At 43.1% G+C, this 18,360-nt stretch overlaps 1 protein-coding gene across 1 annotated transcript in view; it reads right to left on the reverse strand.

The window, feature by feature from the left end:
* Positions 1-18,360, reverse strand: part of LOC110498509 (uncharacterized) — a 53,925-nt gene that overhangs the window by 15,790 nt on the left and 19,775 nt on the right. The window contains exons 2-6 of the mRNA XM_090209682.1: positions 12,426-12,556; positions 10,938-12,224; positions 4,437-4,728; positions 3,772-3,893; positions 1,447-1,614 (exon numbers count right to left, since the gene is read on the reverse strand). Coding sequence (XP_090065808.1) covers positions 1,447-1,614; positions 3,772-3,893; positions 4,437-4,728; positions 10,938-12,224; positions 12,426-12,556 — 2,000 coding nt within the window. The remainder of the gene's footprint in view (positions 1-1,446; positions 1,615-3,771; positions 3,894-4,436; positions 4,729-10,937; positions 12,225-12,425; positions 12,557-18,360) is intronic.

Here is an 18,360-nt window from a genome sequence, read left to right on the forward strand (position 1 = left end):
ATGACATCAACCAACTTAAAATCTGTACGCATTTCAATTTTTAAAAAATGTACTCCCCGTTTCTTTTCAACGAAAAAAAAATACGTACTCCCTGTTTCTTTTCAATCACTATTCACATTTAATACTCGGGTCCACCACTACTCCACAAGAACTGGCCCAAACTAGGCCAATTTTTTATCTCCTACAGAGGTCCATTTTTTAGAACAGTCTTCCGGAACACCTCAAGCACTTATTTTTAGGCTTATATATCACACAATATCTAGATGCAATATTCTACCCACAAATATTCAACACTGAAATCTGTTTCTATCATTATTCTAAATGCATCTGTTGATCTTTTCTGCTGATAACATTGAAAATGAATCTATGTTTTTAATGCTGGGTTTGATCTAAACGCCAGACGCTATAGAGTGGAATGGTTATTTTCTATGTTACATAGTGGAATGGTGTTTCTGCTGGTGTATGCTGAGGTTGCTCTTCTCTGAGAACCTTTTCTTGCAGTGCGTACAGGCAAATGGCCTCTCTCCAGTGTGGACCTTCAGGTGCATCTTCAGCTGGTCCTGGCGGGAGAACCTCTTTTCACAATGGGGGCAGCTGTAGGGTTTCTCCCCTGTGTGGACCCTCTGGTGCCTCTTCAGGTGACAAGCCTGGGAAAAGCACATATGACACTGGGTACAGCTGAAGGGTTTCTCCCCTGTGTGGACCCTCTGGTGGATCGCCACCTTCTGGGGGCAGCGGAAGCCTTTGTTACAGAACATGCAGAGGAACCGTTTCTCTTTACTATTGCCTGATATTGCTCCCCCTCCACGAGCCATGGCCCTTTGGTCATTTGAGTTCAACACCTGATCGAAAACGACGCAGCCGTGTGAATCGGAAGGTGCTATCGACGTGGACACTGGGTCACGATCCCTGAATGCATGTAAAGGGGAGTGGGTGACAACATTTATATTTGTGTCTAAGCTTTCTCTGTAATCTAAGAAATCTCTGCCCTGTGAGTGTCCGTCTCCTAGGTGACTATCTGCATTCCATGTGGGAAGAGCGTCGCCCTCCACTTTCACCTCATCTACCACTACAACCTCCCGTTTCTTATCTAGGCACCCTTCAGAGTATACACTACTACTGTACTGGTTACAGTCCCCTCTAAACAGATGAGTCTGTGTCTCTAAACTCAAGGATATGTTGCCAGGGTCCATCTCTGTAGCGTAAGAACAAGACAGGTCATCAACACCAGTGTCTAAAGCGTCACCATCTCCACAGGAAAGAACCGTTCTCTGGCTCTGGTGAAATACCGGTAAGTACTCTGAGCTGGAAGCAGGAGGACAGCCCAGTGGCCCCAGCGTCTGAGTCTGATCTGTGGTCAGATTCTGTGGGTAAGAGCCTGTGTGTTACAGTTAAAGTCTTGGTGTCTGTCTCTGACTTGAGGACGTTGTTCGGCGTTCCACTGACCTCCGTGATGCTGTGTCGTGTCCTGGGCTGGGGCGAGGCGGCGGGGTCCTCCCTGGATACAGGGGGCGCTCCAGTCAATCCAGTCTGGACGTCTCTTCTGTGTCTTGTGTCAGTTCTTTCAGTTCTCTCTTGCTTGACCCCAGGACCTGAAACCTCTGTATCTGCAGACTGACACAAAAAGAGTGGAGGTTACTGGTACATGAGTGGAATTGGATAACAATGTTGTAGGGAAGTCTCACAAGCTCCCCTATTGCAGATAAATACGGATGTACAGTACCAGTCAAAAGTTTGGACACGCCTACTCATTCAAGGGTTTTTCTTTATTTTTACTATTTTATACATTGTAGAATAATAGTGAAGACACCAAAACTATGAAATAACACATATGGAATCATGTAGTAACCAAAAAGTGTTAAATTAAAATATATTTTACATTTGAGAGTCTTCAAAGTAGCCTTGATGACAGCTTTGCACAAGCTTAGCATTCTCTCAACCAGCTTCATGAGGTACTCACCTAGAATACATTTCAATTAACATGTGTGCCTTGTTAAAAGTTAATTTGTGGAATTTCTTTCCTTAATGCGTTTGAGCCAATCAGTTGTGTTGTGACAAGGTAGGGGGTATACAGAAGATAGACCTTTTTGGTAGAAGACCAAGTCCATATTATGGCAAGAACAGCTCAAATAAGCAAAGAGAAACGACAGTCCATCATTACTTTAAGATATGAAGGTCAGTCAATACGGAACATTTCAAGAGCTTTTAAAGTTTCTTTCAAGTGCAGTTGCAAAAACCATCCAGCGCTATGATGAAATTGGCTTTCATGAGGACCGCCACAGAATAGGAAGACAGAGTTACCTTTGCTGCAGAGGATAAGTTCATTAGTTACCAGCGTCAGAAATTGGAGCCCAAATAAATGCTTCACAAGTAACAGACATCTCAACATCAACTGTTCAGAGGAGACTGCGTGAATTTGTATTTTTCCTTTATTTAACTAGGCATGTCAGTTAAGAACAAATTCTTATTTTCAATGACAGCCTAGGAACAGTGAGTAAACTGCCTTGTTCAGGGGCTGAACGACAGATTTTGTACCTTGTCAGCTCGGGGATTCGATCTTGCATTGTGGATACTAGTCCAACGCTCTAACCACTAGGCTACCTGCCGCCCCATGAATCAGGCCTTCATGGTCGAATTGCTGCAAAGAAACCACAATTAAAGGACACCAACAAGAAGAAGAGACTTGCTTGGGCCAAGAAACACAGGAAATGGACATTAGACTGGTGGAAATATGTCCTTTGGTCTGATGAGTCCAAATTTTAGATTTTTGGTTCCAACTGCCGTATCTTTGTGAGACGCAGAGTAGGTGAACGGATGATCACCGCATGTGTGGTTCCCACCGTGAAGCATGGAGGAGGTGTGATGTTTGGGGGTGCTTTGCTGATGACACTCAGTGATTTATTTAGAATTCAAGGCACACTTAACCAGCATGGCTACCACAGCATTCTGCAGCGAATTGCCATCCCATCTGGTTTGCGTTTAGTGGGACAATGACCCAACACACCTCCAGGCTGAGTAAGGGCTATTTGAACAAGAAGGAGAGAGATTGAGTGCTGCATCAGACGACCTGGCCTCCACAATCACCTGACCTCAACCCAATTGAGATGGTATGGGATGAGTTGGACCGCAGAGTAAAGGAAAAGCATCCAACAAGTGTTCAGCATATGTGGGAACTCCTTCAAAACTGTTGGAAAAGCATTCCAGCTGAAGCTGGTTGAGAAAATGCCAAGCGTGTGCAAAGCTGTCATCAAGGCAAAGGTTGGCTAGTTTGAAGAATCTCAAATATAAAATATATTTTGATTTGTTTAACACTTTTTTGGTTACTATACGATTCCATATGTGTTATTTTATAGTTTGATTATTCTACAATGTATAAAATAGTAAAAATAAAGAAAAACCCTTGAATGAGTAGGTGTGTCCAAACTTTTGACTGGTACTGTAAACAAGTAAATAGTTTGATGGGAGCCTTTCTGAAATAAACCTGCCACATTTGATGTAAACAAGTAAATAGTTTGATGGGAGCCTTTCTGAAATAAACCTGCCACATTTGATGTTTTCATTTAATTTTACCTTTATTTAACTAGGCAAGTCAGTTAAGAACAAATTCTTATTTTCAATGACGGCCTAGGAACAGTGGGTAAACTGCCTGTTCAGGGGCAGAACGACATATTTGTCAGCTCGGGGGTTTGAACTTGCAACCTTCCGGTTACTAGTCCATCACTCTAACCACTAGGCTACCCTGTACTGTATGTACAATACTATTACACAAACCTCTATCACGATAACATGCTGGGTTGAGGTTCCACTCCCCTCAACAGTGATTGGTTGGTCATCTCTCCATGTATTGTGTCCTGTTGGCTTCACAAAGCTCCTGTGGCCTCCAGTGAGATGTCCTTCACCGGAGATTAATTGGGGGAAAAAAGGTGGTTCGATAAGCTAATGTCAATGCTCAATGGTATATTGTACACTATTGACAATATCTAGAATTGGCAAGGATATAAGGTAACACCTCATAACTTATTGATATACTATTTATAGGTTGATTGCATGAAACATAATCATCATATTGTTTTCATTGAGTAAATAGGAAATGCAGTAAATCAAGAATCTGGTATGAATATGATAGTGTCTTTGCACTAGATAAGTAATCATAGGAATTATTGCATACTATTCAAAAACTGACCATCACCCAATTCTGGGTAACACATGTAAAAAACATGTGCAAGACAGGCACAAAGCTATATATGAACCGCGACAAACTGCGCAGCCTCGGCCTTCCGGGAAATATTGTGTCTTTGTTCAAGACAGCTAAGTAAGTAATCAGGGGAAGTATTGCATACTATCCAAAAACTGACAAAGACAAAATTCTGGGTAATACATCTGAACACATACGCAGACGGGAACGGGGCGACAGCCAAAATGTGTGCAAAATGTACCTCTGGGCATTCCTCTGTATCGGTCGAGGATCTTGACACTACTGGGACGACTGGCGAGGACGCGCTCTCGCATTGTCCTCTCTGCGCGCTCCCGTGTCACCTTCTGTTCCAATAGCTGTAATTTCCTCCGCAATGTCCTGTTTTCTTTCTGGCTTTGAGTTATTTCCAAACGAAACACTGCATAATCGTCGTCTACGAGTTTACATATGTCTGCCACGGCTGTATTCGCTAGCACCTCCATAATGGAGGCTATTTGAGAATGAAAAGCCATACAGTTAGCCATTGTTAGCAGCTAGCTAGCGTTACCTAGATACAATCTATCAAACAAATCCTGTCTGCAATGCGAATTAAACACTACCTTTGGTAAGTATATGATGCTGTGCCGTTAAATGAGTCATATTTTGAGTTCCAGGGTGTTCATAAACGTCTAAATGACAATAAAAACGCTAATGTGGAAATTGTTCTTCGTCACTGTTCACTTCCGTTTTCTTCAGTTTCACAGTTTCTAATACCATAGAGGAAGAGACAGGCCCAACTCGGCAGAAAGTCTGTCTCCTTCCAGCAGGTGGCGTTTTTTCGTTGTTTCGCCAATCAAGCAAGGAGTGGTTAGATATGGTCAATGAGAGTCGAATTTGGTCAACAAAAAATTTTATGACTATGTTGGTTTATTTGATCGAATATAAGTTTCGTAATGTTTAAGTTGTTACGAATGTACTGATATAAGTAGGACACGTGACGTCCCGGCAATTCGGAGAAAAACCACTTTATATCAAATCAAATTGTATGGGTCACATACACATGGTTAGCAGATGTTATTGTGAGTGTAGCTAAATGCTTGTGCTTCTAGATCCGACAGTGCAGCAATGTCTAACAAGTAATATCTAACAATTCCACAACAAATACCTAATACACACGAATCTAAGTAAAGGAAATTATTTTTATGTTTAAATTTAACATCTAGGTAAGACAGTTAAGAACAAATTCTTATTTACAATGACGGCCTACCAAAAAGCCTCATGCGGGGACGGGGGCTGGGATAACATTCTTATTATAAAATGCAAATAGGACAAAGCACACATGACAAAAGAGACAACACTACATAAAGAGAGACCTAAGACAACAACATAGCAAGGCAGCAACACAACATGACAACAACATGGTACAAACATTATTGGCCACAAACAACAGCACAAAGGGCAAGAAGGTAGAGACAACGATACATCACACAAAGCATCCACAACTGTCGGTAAGACTGTCCATGAAGAGATGGAGATAAAACTGTCCAGTTTATATGGATGAGCAATGTCAGAGCGGCATGAGCTAAGATGCAATAGATAGAATACAGTATAAACATATGAGATGAGTAATACACGATATGTCCATATTATTACAATGGATTATTAAAGTGACTAGTGTTCCATTTATTAAAGTGGCCAATGATTTCAAGTCTTATGTATCCAGCAGCCTCTCTGTGTTAGTGATGGCTGTTTAACAGTCTGATGGTCTTGAGATAGAAGCTGTTTTTCAGTCTCTTGGTCTCAGCTTTGATTCACCTGTACTGACCTCGTCTTCTGAATGGTAGTGGGGTGAACAGGCAGGGGCTCGGGTGGTTGTTATCCTTGATCTTTTTGGCCTTCCTGTGACATTGGGTGCTGTAGGTGTCTTGGAGGGCAGGTAGTTTGCCCCGGTGATGCGTTGTGCAGACCCCCCCCCCCCCACCCTCTGGAGAGCCCTGCGGTTGTGGGCGGTGCAGTTGCTGTACCAGGCAGTGATACAGCCAGACAGGATGTTCTCAATTGTGCATCTGTAAAAGTTTGTGAGGGTTTTAGGTGACAAGCCAAATTTCGTTGAAGAGGCGGTGTTGCACCTTCTTCGCCACACTGTCTGTGTGGGTGGACCATTTCAGTTTGTAAGTGATATGTACGCAGAGGAACTTTCCACCTTCTCCACTACTGTCCCGTCGATGTGGATAGGGGGGTGCTTCCTCTGCTGTTTCCTGAAGTCCACGATCATCTTCTTTGTTTTCTTGACGTTAAGTGAGAGGTTGTTTTCTTGACACCACACTCCAAGAGCCCTCACCTCCTCCCTGTAGGCTGTCTTGTCGTTGTTGGTAATCAAGCCTACTACTGTTGTGTCATCTGTAAACTTGATGATTGAGTTGGAGGCGTGCATGACCACGCAGTCATGGGTGAACAGGGAGTACAGGAGGGGGCTGAGCATGCACCCTTGTGGGGCCCCAGTGTTGAGGATCAGCGAAGTGGAGATATTTTTTCCTATCTTCACCACCTTTGGGCGGCCTGTCAGGAAGTCCAGGACCCAATTGCACAGGGCGGGGTTGAGACCCAGGGCCTCAAGCTTAATGATGAGCTTGGAGGGTACTATGGTGTTGAATGCTGAGCTGTAGTCAATAAACAGCATTCTTACATAGGTATTCCTCTTGTCCAGATGGGATACGGCAGTGTTATGGAAATTGCATCGTCTGTGGACCAACTGGGGCGGTAAGCAAATTGAAGTGGATCTAGGGTGTCAGGTAAGGTAGAGGTGATATAATCCTTGACTAGTCTCTCAAAGCACTTCATGATGACAGAAGTGAGTAGTCATTTAGTTCAGTTACCTTTGCATTCTTGGGTACAGGAGCAATGGTGGCCATCTTTAAGCATGTGGGGACAGTAGACTGGGATAGGGAATGAAAATGTCGGTAAACACATGTCCGTAAACACACCAGCCAGTTGGTGCTCTGAGGACGCAGCTAGGGATGCCGTCTGGGCCGGCAGCCTTGCGAGGGTTAACACGTTTAAATGTCTTACTCACGTCGGCCACGGAGAAGGAGAGCTCACAGTCCTTGGTAGCAGGTCACGTCGGTGGCACTGTATTATCCTCAAAGTGGGCAAAGAAGGTGTTAAGTTTGTCTGGAAGCAAGACGTGGCTGGTTTTCCTTTTGTAGTCTGTGATTGGGGCAGCAGGTATCCTAGTGGTTAAAGTGTTGGGCCAGTGTACCTAAAGGTTGCTAGATCGAATCCCTGAGCTGACAAGGTAAGAATCTGTCGTTCTGCCCCTGAACAAGGCAGTTAACCCACTGTTCCTAGGCCGTCATTGTAAATAAGAATTTGTTCTTAACTGACTTGCCTAGGTAAATAAAGGTTAAATAAATCTGTAGACACATACATCTCGCGTTTGAGCCGTTGAATTGACTACTTTGTCTCTATACTGACATTTTTCTTGTTTGATTTCCTTGCGGAGGCTATGACTACTCTGTTTATTTTCTGCCATATTCCCAGTTGCCTGCCCTGGTTAAATGCGGTGGTACTCTCTTTCAGCTTTGCGCGAATGCTGCCATCTATCCAGTTTCTGGTTAGGGTATATTTTAATAGTCACAGTGGGTACAACATCTCCTATACACTTCCTGATCAACTCACTCACCGAATCATAGTATACGTCTATATTAGAGTTGTCCCGAGATGGCTATGCATATTCATGGAATGAGGCTAGTAGCATAGCATCTCTCTCCATTGAATGCAATCCTAATTTAATATTTTTTTAAAGATTACAATTAGGGATGCACTGATGACATTTTTGGCCGATACCCAATATTTTCCTTGCTCCAAAAAAACGATACCGATAACTGATAAACATTTTAGCTGCCTTTTGTGCATTCTAGTACTGTTAAACAGTTGAAACACACACACTGGCCAAATAGTTATTTTGTTGGCATTTACATGTGTCCCCATTACCAGTAAAACATAATCAAAACCTATTTCTTTCACATACTTGCTGTGTTGTTTCGTTGTTCATTTGTTCAGTCTCAACCAGGATTTCATCATACATGTCAAGCTGTTTCAGCTCTGTCTGTCCGTGGCCTCTCTTCCTCGGCGCGCACTGTCACCGTGTCCGTTTCTATCTTATCCAGCTGTCTAACATTTCACATAAACCCTGTTTCTCGTCTGCATCAAAGTAGCGGTCCTTGTACCTAGCATCGAGCATGGTGGTGACACAGTAGAGGCTCAGAGAGAATGCCACCGAATCTCTTGTTCACAGCCTCTAGTAGAGTACTTTTCCAAGTTAACCCGACGATCTGTGTTGGCATTTTTGTTGAGCAGGTGTTTCAATGCCATGACAGGGTATCACGTCTGCTGCAGATGCAGTTGAGCTTATTTCTCGAGTCAGTTGTTCGAATGGAGCTCAGAGTGTTCATGTTTCCAAGTTTCAAACACAAGTTCTCAAATGCCATTGAAATGGCAGCAGCAGTATGAGAACCAGCACATTCTTGAGCATGCAATACGGCTTTCCTCTGTGCTGTTAGACTCATAATGCGGCTGACATAGCTGGTCCAAATGTCAGTCGTGAAGCTAATAGCAGTGCAAGTAGCTCATGGAGGTGAGTTTCAACAATACTGTGTTACTCCACTAGGGCAACATCTGAAAAATAGCGCCTACTTGGTGGTGTGTCCCGGTGCTCGACCAGTCTGCGAAAGTCAACATCATCCACGACAGAGAACGGTTGATTGTCAAGGGCAATGAATTCCATTATCTTGGCGTTATTGGATTTCACCTTGAAATCACCTGAAATGTTCTTACTCTTTCAAATGACTGCTCATCTTGTTAACTGCTCGATCCACACAGCAGACATTGTGGGCTAGGTTAGGAATGCTGTGTTGCGCTATATTTTACGTCATTTTACATAATCTACCTACGTTATATAAGTATGAACGTCAGTTTTGACATCGGTTTTGCACATCGGCTTTAAACTAGACATCGGGCCAATGACGATGTTGGCATTTTTAGCTAATAGAGGCCGATTCCGATATGCTTACCGAAATATTGTGTATCCCTAATTACAATAATGAGATGTATCCACCAATTCAAAGAAAGTATAGGCGGGAGCTAGACAGCCTGCAGTGCCGCTTTGTGAACAACTACTCCCGTTGTTAGGGCAGAGAGACATGTATCTTGTCAGTATATCCATAATCTTTGGTAAATAGTGAACCATCTTTTCTTTTTATTCTTCTTCTTTTTGAATTTCCGGCAGACTAGATGCTGTGTTGCGTATTGCTGTTTTTCACAGAACAGAGTGCAGTTTTCACATTTGGTCACAAAAAAAGGGAATATTACACCATGATCTAATCCTGCACCTATACACTATCCCCAAAGATCCACCACCCCATCCCACTACTTTGGCCCCTTCTCTCAAAACTCCCTGCAGATGTTCTGCACTAAAATCTCTCACCCCAATATTTCTCTGCTGCAGCAACTACCACATCTATCTTTTATTTATATGATTGACATGACACTCACCCTATATTCAACCGATGGTGGACAAAACACCACACAGATGATGTAAAAGAGTCCAAGCAGCAAATGCGAATATAATTTTAAAAATTGGTTTATACGCATTTTAGATAATTGACGTTAAAGATTAAGAAAATTACAATTTTCATAACTTTTTTTCAAGAAATTATAAAATAGTTTGACAACCATGTTTGTAACCTTTGAAATGGTATCAATCTCCAGACTGGCCTCATAGATCAGACATAACAGAGTTAAAGTAAATCCAGGTCACTCAAATTAGTATGATATGTTATGTTGGTATGGTAACATAAGATAGAAGGTTACCAAAAACAGTCCATTAGAAATCGCAATCTGGGTAAAGTGGGCATAATCTGAAAGCTTGTTCTTTTGCAAACATGACTAGCTAAGTTATAAAATACGATCTTACAATGTTAGGCTTTCACAAGGTAATTCAGAGAAATGGATCGTAATTTTGGTGCGCATCGAAAGGAGTCATGAGTGCATTCAGGTGCATGTTCAGTGGTGAGTTTTCTTCACAATAAACAAACATAGGCTCAGTCTGTTCAGAAGAAGCCAGGGTATGACGACATGACATCTTGTACATCAAACATAGTGATCATAAACATTGAGTCATCTTAATTTACTGCATTTCTCTCAGTCAAAACCCATACAGCACTTACCCATTCAGTGTTATACAGCTACCACGTTCCAGTGTCTGCTTATTAGTGCCCAACTATGCCATTTTCAAACTGTATATGGTTACGTGTATTTAAGTGTTAAATTCTCCATATAAAAACCACACATGCATGTCAACAAAAAATCTGTATGAACTTGATAAAACTGCATTAATTTTCTCATTAAGTAGTTGGAAGTAATGAAATAGGCATTTCTAAACACATCGCTTACACAGCACAAACACAATATACAACAGACTTTTAAGGCTTGTAGATCACAAAATGCCTGGATGCATTATTCAACCCAGGAATATACAACACTGAAATATATTATGGAAAGGGAATACCTAGTCAGTTGTACAAATGATTGCCTTCAACTGAAATGTCTTCCGCATTTAACCCAACCCCTCTGTATTACTGTTATTCCAAATGCATCTGCAGATATTTTCTGCTGACAACAATGAAAATTAATCTTTGACTTTAATGCAGCATTTGATCTACACGTCAGAAGCGATCAAGTGGAATGGTTACTTTCTATGTTACAGAGTGGAATGGTTTTTCTGCTGGTGTATCCTGAGGTAGCTCCTCTCTGAGAACTTCTTCCCGCAGTGTGTACAGGCAAATGGCCGTTCTCCCGTGTGGACCTTCAGGTGCATCTTCAGGTTGCTAGCCTGGGCGAAGCGCATGTGACACTGGGGGCAGCTGTAGGGTTTCTCCCCTGTGTGGACCCTCTGGTGCCTCTTCAGGTGCCCAGCCTGGGCGAAGCGCATCTGACACTGGGTACAGCTGAAGGGTTTCTCCCCTGTGTGGACCCTCTGGTGCCTCTTCAGTTTACCAGCCTCTGTGAAACGCATGTGACACTGGGTACAGCTGAAGGGTTTCACTCCTGTGTGGACCCTCTGGTGGATCTCCACCTTCTGGAGGCAGCTGAAGCCTTTGTTACAGAACATGCAGAGGAACCGCTTCTCTTTACTACTGCTTGCTTCACCTCCCAAAACCTTGGCGCCTTGGTCATTTGAGTTCAAAACCTGATCAAAAAGAATGTGTGAACCGGAATGGTCCATCGACTTGGACACTGGGTCGCGATCCCTGAGCGCATGTAAAGGGGAGTGGGTCTCGATGCTTGGATTTGTCTCTAAGCTTTCCCTGTAATCTAACAAATCTCTGCCCTGTGAGTGTCCTTCCCCTAAGTGAGTATCGTCTACGTTCCATGTCAGAGGAGCGTCGCCCTCCACTTTCACCTCATCTACCACTATAACCTCCCCTTTCTTATCTAGGTACCCTTCAGAGTATACACTACTACTGTACCGATTCCAGTCCCCTCTAGACTGATCAATCTGTGTTTCTAAATCCAAGGGCATGTTGTCAGGGTCCATCTCTGTTGTGTAGGAACAAGACGGATCATTTCCCGTCTCTAACGCGTAACCTGAGTCCCGATGGGAATGAACCGTCCTCGGGCTCGGGTTACCGTAAAGTAAATACTCTGAGCCGGGAGCAAGAGGACAGCTTAGTTGCCTCAGCCCCAGTCTCTCTGGGTCTGACCTGTGGTCAGATCTAGTGTGTAAGAGCCTGTGTGTTACAGTTAAAGTCTTGGTGTCTGTCTCTGACTTGAGGACAGCGTCCAGCGTTCCATTGACCTCCGTGATGCTGCGTCGGTTCCTTGGATGGGGCATGGTGGCGAGGTCCTCCGTGGCTACAAGGGGCGCCACGCCAGCCGCTGCTCCAGTCTCCAGCTTCATATCTCTGCTGTGCCGTGGGTGGTCTCCTTCAGTCCTGTCCTGTTTGACCAGAGATGATCCTCCAGAACCAGAAGCCTCTGCATCTGCAGACTGACACATGAAGAGATGAGGTTATTACCGATTCAAGACTAGCATTGGATAACAATGTCATCGGGAAGTTTCACAAGCTCCCCTATGGCAGATAAATAAGGATGTACATGTAATCAAATCAATAGTTGAGGGAAGCCTTTCTGAAATAAACGGGCCACAATTGATGTACTGCACATTTTTATGTTACATTATGACACTAACCTCTATCACAATAACATGCTGGGTTGAAGATCCACTTCCCTCATCAACAGTGATTGGTTGGTCATCTCTCCATGTATTGTGTCCCACTGGCTTCTCAAAGCTCATGTGGCCTCCAGTGAGATGACCTTCACCTGAGAGAGTGATTGGGGGAAAAGAGGTGGTTAAAGTTAGGTACTGTAAATGCTCAACACTATATTGTACACGATTGACACTGGCCGTGTTCGAATATCCCTACTTTGATGCTGAAAGCTATCCTTTTCCATATTTTTAAGGAGTTGAAAGCTGCCCCCACCGGACTCAGCACCGAGGGAGAGGGAGGCCATAGCCGCATTCTGGAAGTGGTATGCTGTGATGGATGAGACGCTGCAGGGGTTGCCACTCCATCAACCTACCAGTCATCATCTCCTCATCCTCCTAAGGTGCATCTGTGGGCTCCTCTCTCTCCCAGAAGGGTCCAGATGTGGGGGCGGGAGAAGGAGGTGACTTGTGTTTTACTTTCAACGTTCAAAAATACACTTGCACATCAGAGCTATCTTGTTGCAGGTGCATGGTAACAATTAGATAAGTAAAAAATAAGGCCTCCCGAGTGGTGTAGTGGTTTAAGGCACTGCATCATAGTGCTGACGTGCCCCTACAGCGTCGGGTTCGATCCAAGGCTGTGTCACAGCATCACCCGGGTAAGGGGAGGGTTTGGCAGGCTGAGATTTCTCTAAAACGATGGAGGCGGCTTATGGTAGAGAAATTACCATTCAATTCTCTAACAGCTCTGTCTCATCGTGCTCTAGCAACTCCTTGTGGCGGGCCGGGCGCCAGTTGGACGGTGTTTCCTCCGACAGATTGGTGAAGGCATTGTGTCAAGGAGCAGTGCGGCTTGGCAGGGTCGTGTTTCGGTGGACGCATTGCTCTCGACCTTTGCCGAGTCTGTAGGGGAATTGCAGAGACCGCAACTACAATTAATTGGGGAGAAAAAGGGGGTCTCTTGGCCTTCGTCAGAGCTCCTCTGCATGCATCGAAACTTGCCTCAGCCTCTCCACATCACTATGTCTCAGTAGCCTACTCTCTGTAAAGTAAAGTTATGAGAACTTTGTAGCCTAAAGTAGGCTCCATTTAACTTTAGCTTCATCCAGTAATTTTTATTTTACCTTTATTTAACTAGGCAAGTCAGTTAAACACATCACCTCGATTTGTAACTTGTCAGCTCAGGGTTTTGAACTTGCAACCTTCCGGTTACTAGGCTGGGGCAGGACGACAGATGTGTACCTCGATTTGTAACTCGTCAGCTAGGCCGTCATTGAAAATAAGAATTTGTTCTTAATTAACTGACTTGTCCAACGCTCTAACCACCAGGCTACCCTGCCGCCCCTAATACTAGACAGACCCCCTTCAACGTTACTGAAATAGCAGTCTCTGCCGGCAGCTAGACTATCTACACTGGACAAAAATGTAAAACGCAACATGAAAAGTGTTGTGGTCCCATGTTTCATGAGCTGAAATAAACACAAAAAAGCTTATCTCAAATTGTGGACACATTTGTTTACATCCCTGTTAATGAGTATTTCTCCTTTGCCAAGATAATCCATCCACGTCTAACCGGCCTCACAACCACAGACCATGCGTAACCACGCCAGCCCAGGATCTCCACATCAGTCTTCTTCACCTGCGAGATTGTCTGAGACCAGCCACCCGGACTGAGACCAGCAACCGAAGAATTTCTGCACAAACTGTCAGAAAAGTGGCCTTTTATAAAAACGGATTTCAGGCAATTCTACATCATTTTACATGACTGGAGACTTTGGCAGAATATGTTTTAATATCGCACAAATGATCTTAAATGACAGGCTACTTTGATACGGACTAACTGAGAAATCAATAAAAACGACCATATCTTGAATCCATCAATAGCCTAGGTGTGTGGAGCCGCATATTGTTGGCTACAATATGAGGAAATTAGTCCTAAAATGCTTTCCAGTTAAACTGATTTGTCCAATGATGCGCAGCTCACTCGCTGGTGATGGCCGATGCAATCGTGCCAAATGTTCAGCAGGAGCTATTTGCTTTTCAACCTGTGTTTTCCCGTGATTGTATTTGAAATATTGCTAAAGACCTGTTTTGTCTGCATGCTGTTTGTTCACTGACAGATTTGCCGTGCGTTCCCGCCTTGTTATTAGGCTACACTCCACAGCTATTATTTAAAAGAAGATATTGGTCCTCTGACTACATTTGTGTAGTAAGCTATTCTGAATTTTGTATTTTTTTCTGAACAGACAGCAGTAACCTTGGAAAATGTATTTCAATATATCAGGGGTGCTGCAGCTCCTCCAGAACCCTTCGCGTGACTATGCTTCTACAAGGAAATAAAGAGGCGCAACTCTGGAGAGATAAGAGTTGCAGACTCATGTCTATCAGAAGAGGGAGGGAGATCATAAAAAGTTAATCACATTCTAGTTCTGAGAGAGATACAGGCACGCTTGTCACACAGCTGCGGTCACACATTGGTCTCCAACATAGGTTACAATGTTGCGCAAACCATAAGCCTGGGCCGGCCTAACCTGAATACATACTTAGAATATCAGGCCCGGGCTGAAAATCTACTTTTTCACAGTATGTTGTTTGTTTGTGGAGGTGGACAGGAGAATCAACAAAGAGGCTACTTGTATGAACTTTGATCGCTTTTATTCAAAATGTTTACATTGCAAAAAGTCTAAATGTTTTTTTATGCCACGAGAGGCACCAGATCCAACCAAATAGGTTCCGACATGAAACAGTCCGAAACAGCAAGGTGCCAGATCCTGCTCGTGCAGGAATCAGCTCAAACTAAACACTGATATTAACATGGCACAAGTCATGGCAAAATTTGTAACAAACTTGATTCTAAAACGAATATTATTTTTGTAGGGCCACCAAAAATCTACGACCGGCCCTGTATTGCATACTATCCAAAAACTGACCAAGACCCAATTCTAGGTAACAAATCTGAACACATGCACAGAGGGGAAACTGGCCGACTGACCACACAGTCTCGGCCTTCTGCAAAATGTACCTCTTGCCATTCCTCTGTATTGGTCGAGGATCTTCACACTACTGGGACGACTGGCGCGGACGCGCTCTCTAATTGTCCTCTCTGCGCGCTCCCGTACCACCTTCAGTTCCAATAGCTGTAGTTTCCTCCGCAATGTCCTGTTTTCTTTCTGGTTTTGAGTTATTTCCAAACGAAACACTGCATAGTCGTCGTCTACGACTTTACAGATCTCTGCCACAGCTGCATTCGCTAGAACCTCCATGATGGAGGCTATTTGAGTGTGAAAAACCATTGTTAGCTAACGTTACTTAGATAACGTCTATCAACCAAGTCCTATCTCTAACGTGAATTAAAGAATACCTGAAGTATGTGATGTTGTGCCGTTAAATGAGTCATATTTTGAGTTCCAATGTGTTAATAAACGTCTAAATAACAACAATGCTAACGTGTAAATTGTTCTTGGTCAACGTTCACTTCCGGTTACGCACTGAAGATAAATTATTTTTGGTTGGCGTCATTGCTCAAAGGGTGTGGTTAAATGAAAAGGATTGCGCGCTGTTCTTTGAATTACGGTACTGTTTATTACATTACACATCAGTATTATGATTCGTATCTTTCAAGCTGAGAGCATATTTGTTTATTAAGAACAATGTGTTAGCAAGAATAGAGTAGGTATGTATAGAACGACTTTTCAATCTACATCACCTCAGTAAGTTAAATATTAAACGGTACTTATTATAGCCTAGGTTTACTGTATCGTCTTCTATGGTATATTGGCGATCACACAATTTAATGTGCATCCTGTCACCACAATTGCATCAACGTCATCCTTGTACACAACGTTCTTCAGTATACTCTGGTCGTCTGTACACACTTGAAACTTGGCCAAATCCATGACAATTCTTTACATTGCAGTGGTTTGGAGATGAAATATCTTACAGCGTGTCTCGCATTACCAAGCTTTACATGAATAGGTAAGGCTGGCCGTCAGGATTTGAGAGCCCAGGCTATCCTAAGAAGTTGAGGAAAAATAACTAAACAAAACATGTTTTATTATCACCTGAAACAAAATGTGACATTTACAATCTCCCAAAATAAATGCGATCACTGACGAGAGACAGGCTCTTCTCCATCTTGCGTAACTAACACTACACAGGTCCGTTCAGTAGCAGTGCAAGACTCCATGAAGATGAGGTACGCCGTAATGAAATAAATCACAAAGTAAATGGGGCGTCACTGAGGTTGCATGCAAGGCAGAGCAACTCAAAGTGAAGAAAAGCAAGCATGGCATAAGCAAAGCAATGCTATGGGAACAGAAGGGAGTTATGTGAGTGTAGGATGAGATTAGGGCATACAGGCTTGAATTCTTCTTTGAAATTGATAGTGGAACATGCTACTGGAATGTGTGAATGGTAGAGGAAACGGTTGAACATGTATTATTTAGTGAATTTCTGACATAGAAAGGAATATTTTTTTTTTAAATTGATAGGGTCATAGAGGTTGGATGGGGATTGGGTGGTATTTTGGGTGAGTGGATGGGAGCAGTGAGGTTTGTACTTTCTTTTATTATAAATCCATGTTTAGTTTAAAAGCGACTCAAAACGCCGATTGGCAAGTGTTTTTCTGTTGCTCATTAGAAAAATTTGATTTCAGTCTTAGAAATGTGTTTATTGACCGATTCCGCATTTTGTTAACGTTTGTCCCCCATGAAACACTGCAGACAACGAAGCCGATTTCACTTCCTCAAAATCTCCCAAAATAATCGAAGATAACTCAAAAAATCTGTAATATTTTTGGACGTTTTTGGTTGCGCAATTTTACGTCTCACTAAGGTGTTTGGTGCAGTATTTCTCAAGTAAAAAAAAGCGCAAGGTGTTGTAGTATGTAAACAAAGTCGGAGCTGCTGGGCAGTTCACCCCTTGTGACAAATGGATGTTCCATACTCCGTTTTAGTCAAGACTGACTTTGTCACCAAAATTATCATATTTACACTTTGTAGTCAATTTTGACACTAGAATAACTGTTTCTGATTTATATAGATGCCACATAGGCCGTTTTTCAAAGGGATCCGTTGCTTTTTAAAGGCAGTCGCTCTTTAAGATAATATAGTAGCATCCCACTGGGCACAGATGTCGGTTCAACGTAATTCCATTGAAACTACGTGGAAACCATGTTGATTCATCCCATGTGTGCCCAGTCTGGTAGGGGGGGAACACTTGGTAGGGAACACTCGAGTTGGACCCGTCCCAAAATGGACCTGGGGCTTTCCCACCTGGATCCATATTTATACATATTTTTTTTTAATAATACATGTTTTAAAACCCGTTCCAAACGGACCCAAGGACAACTAACCCCATTCGGAACTGCTCGGATCCTGACCCGGTCCAATATGAGTGAGGGAAGCAGCCGATATGTATTTATTTTTATGCTACTTTATTAACCGACTGATAACGCGTGCGAGAAGGGAGAGCGAGGTGCCGCTCTAGAGAGAGGGGAGATTACTGTGGGCAAGTGACATTGGGAGCAGGGAGGGAGGGATGGCAACCAAGCCGATTTGCGCTAAAGGTGCGTTCAGGACAACTGGGAACTATGAAAAATACGTGGTCAAGTCATGACGTCGGTGATCTTCAGGTCAGAAAGTTGGAGCTCTTGAAAGAGGCCCGAGTTCGAAAACTATTTTTCCCAGTCGGAGATTGAAAGAAAACTATTTTTCCCAGTCGGAGATTGAAAGAAAACTATTTTTCCCAGTCGGAGATAGTTTTCTTTCAGAATTCCCAGTTGTCTTGAACACACTGAAGTCGGAAGTCTCTGATTTCCAAGTTCCTAGTTGTTTTGAACGTGGCATTATAGCTAGGTTATTTATCATCAAATATGATTACGTAATACCTGTCTTGACTGCATCAAACTGGGAGAAGC

The sequence above is a fragment of the Oncorhynchus mykiss genome, chromosome 19 (genome assembly GCF_057628025.1).
Source record: "Oncorhynchus mykiss isolate SJ-2025 chromosome 19, ASM5762802v1, whole genome shotgun sequence".
Lineage (NCBI taxonomy): Eukaryota > Metazoa > Chordata > Actinopteri > Salmoniformes > Salmonidae > Oncorhynchus > Oncorhynchus mykiss.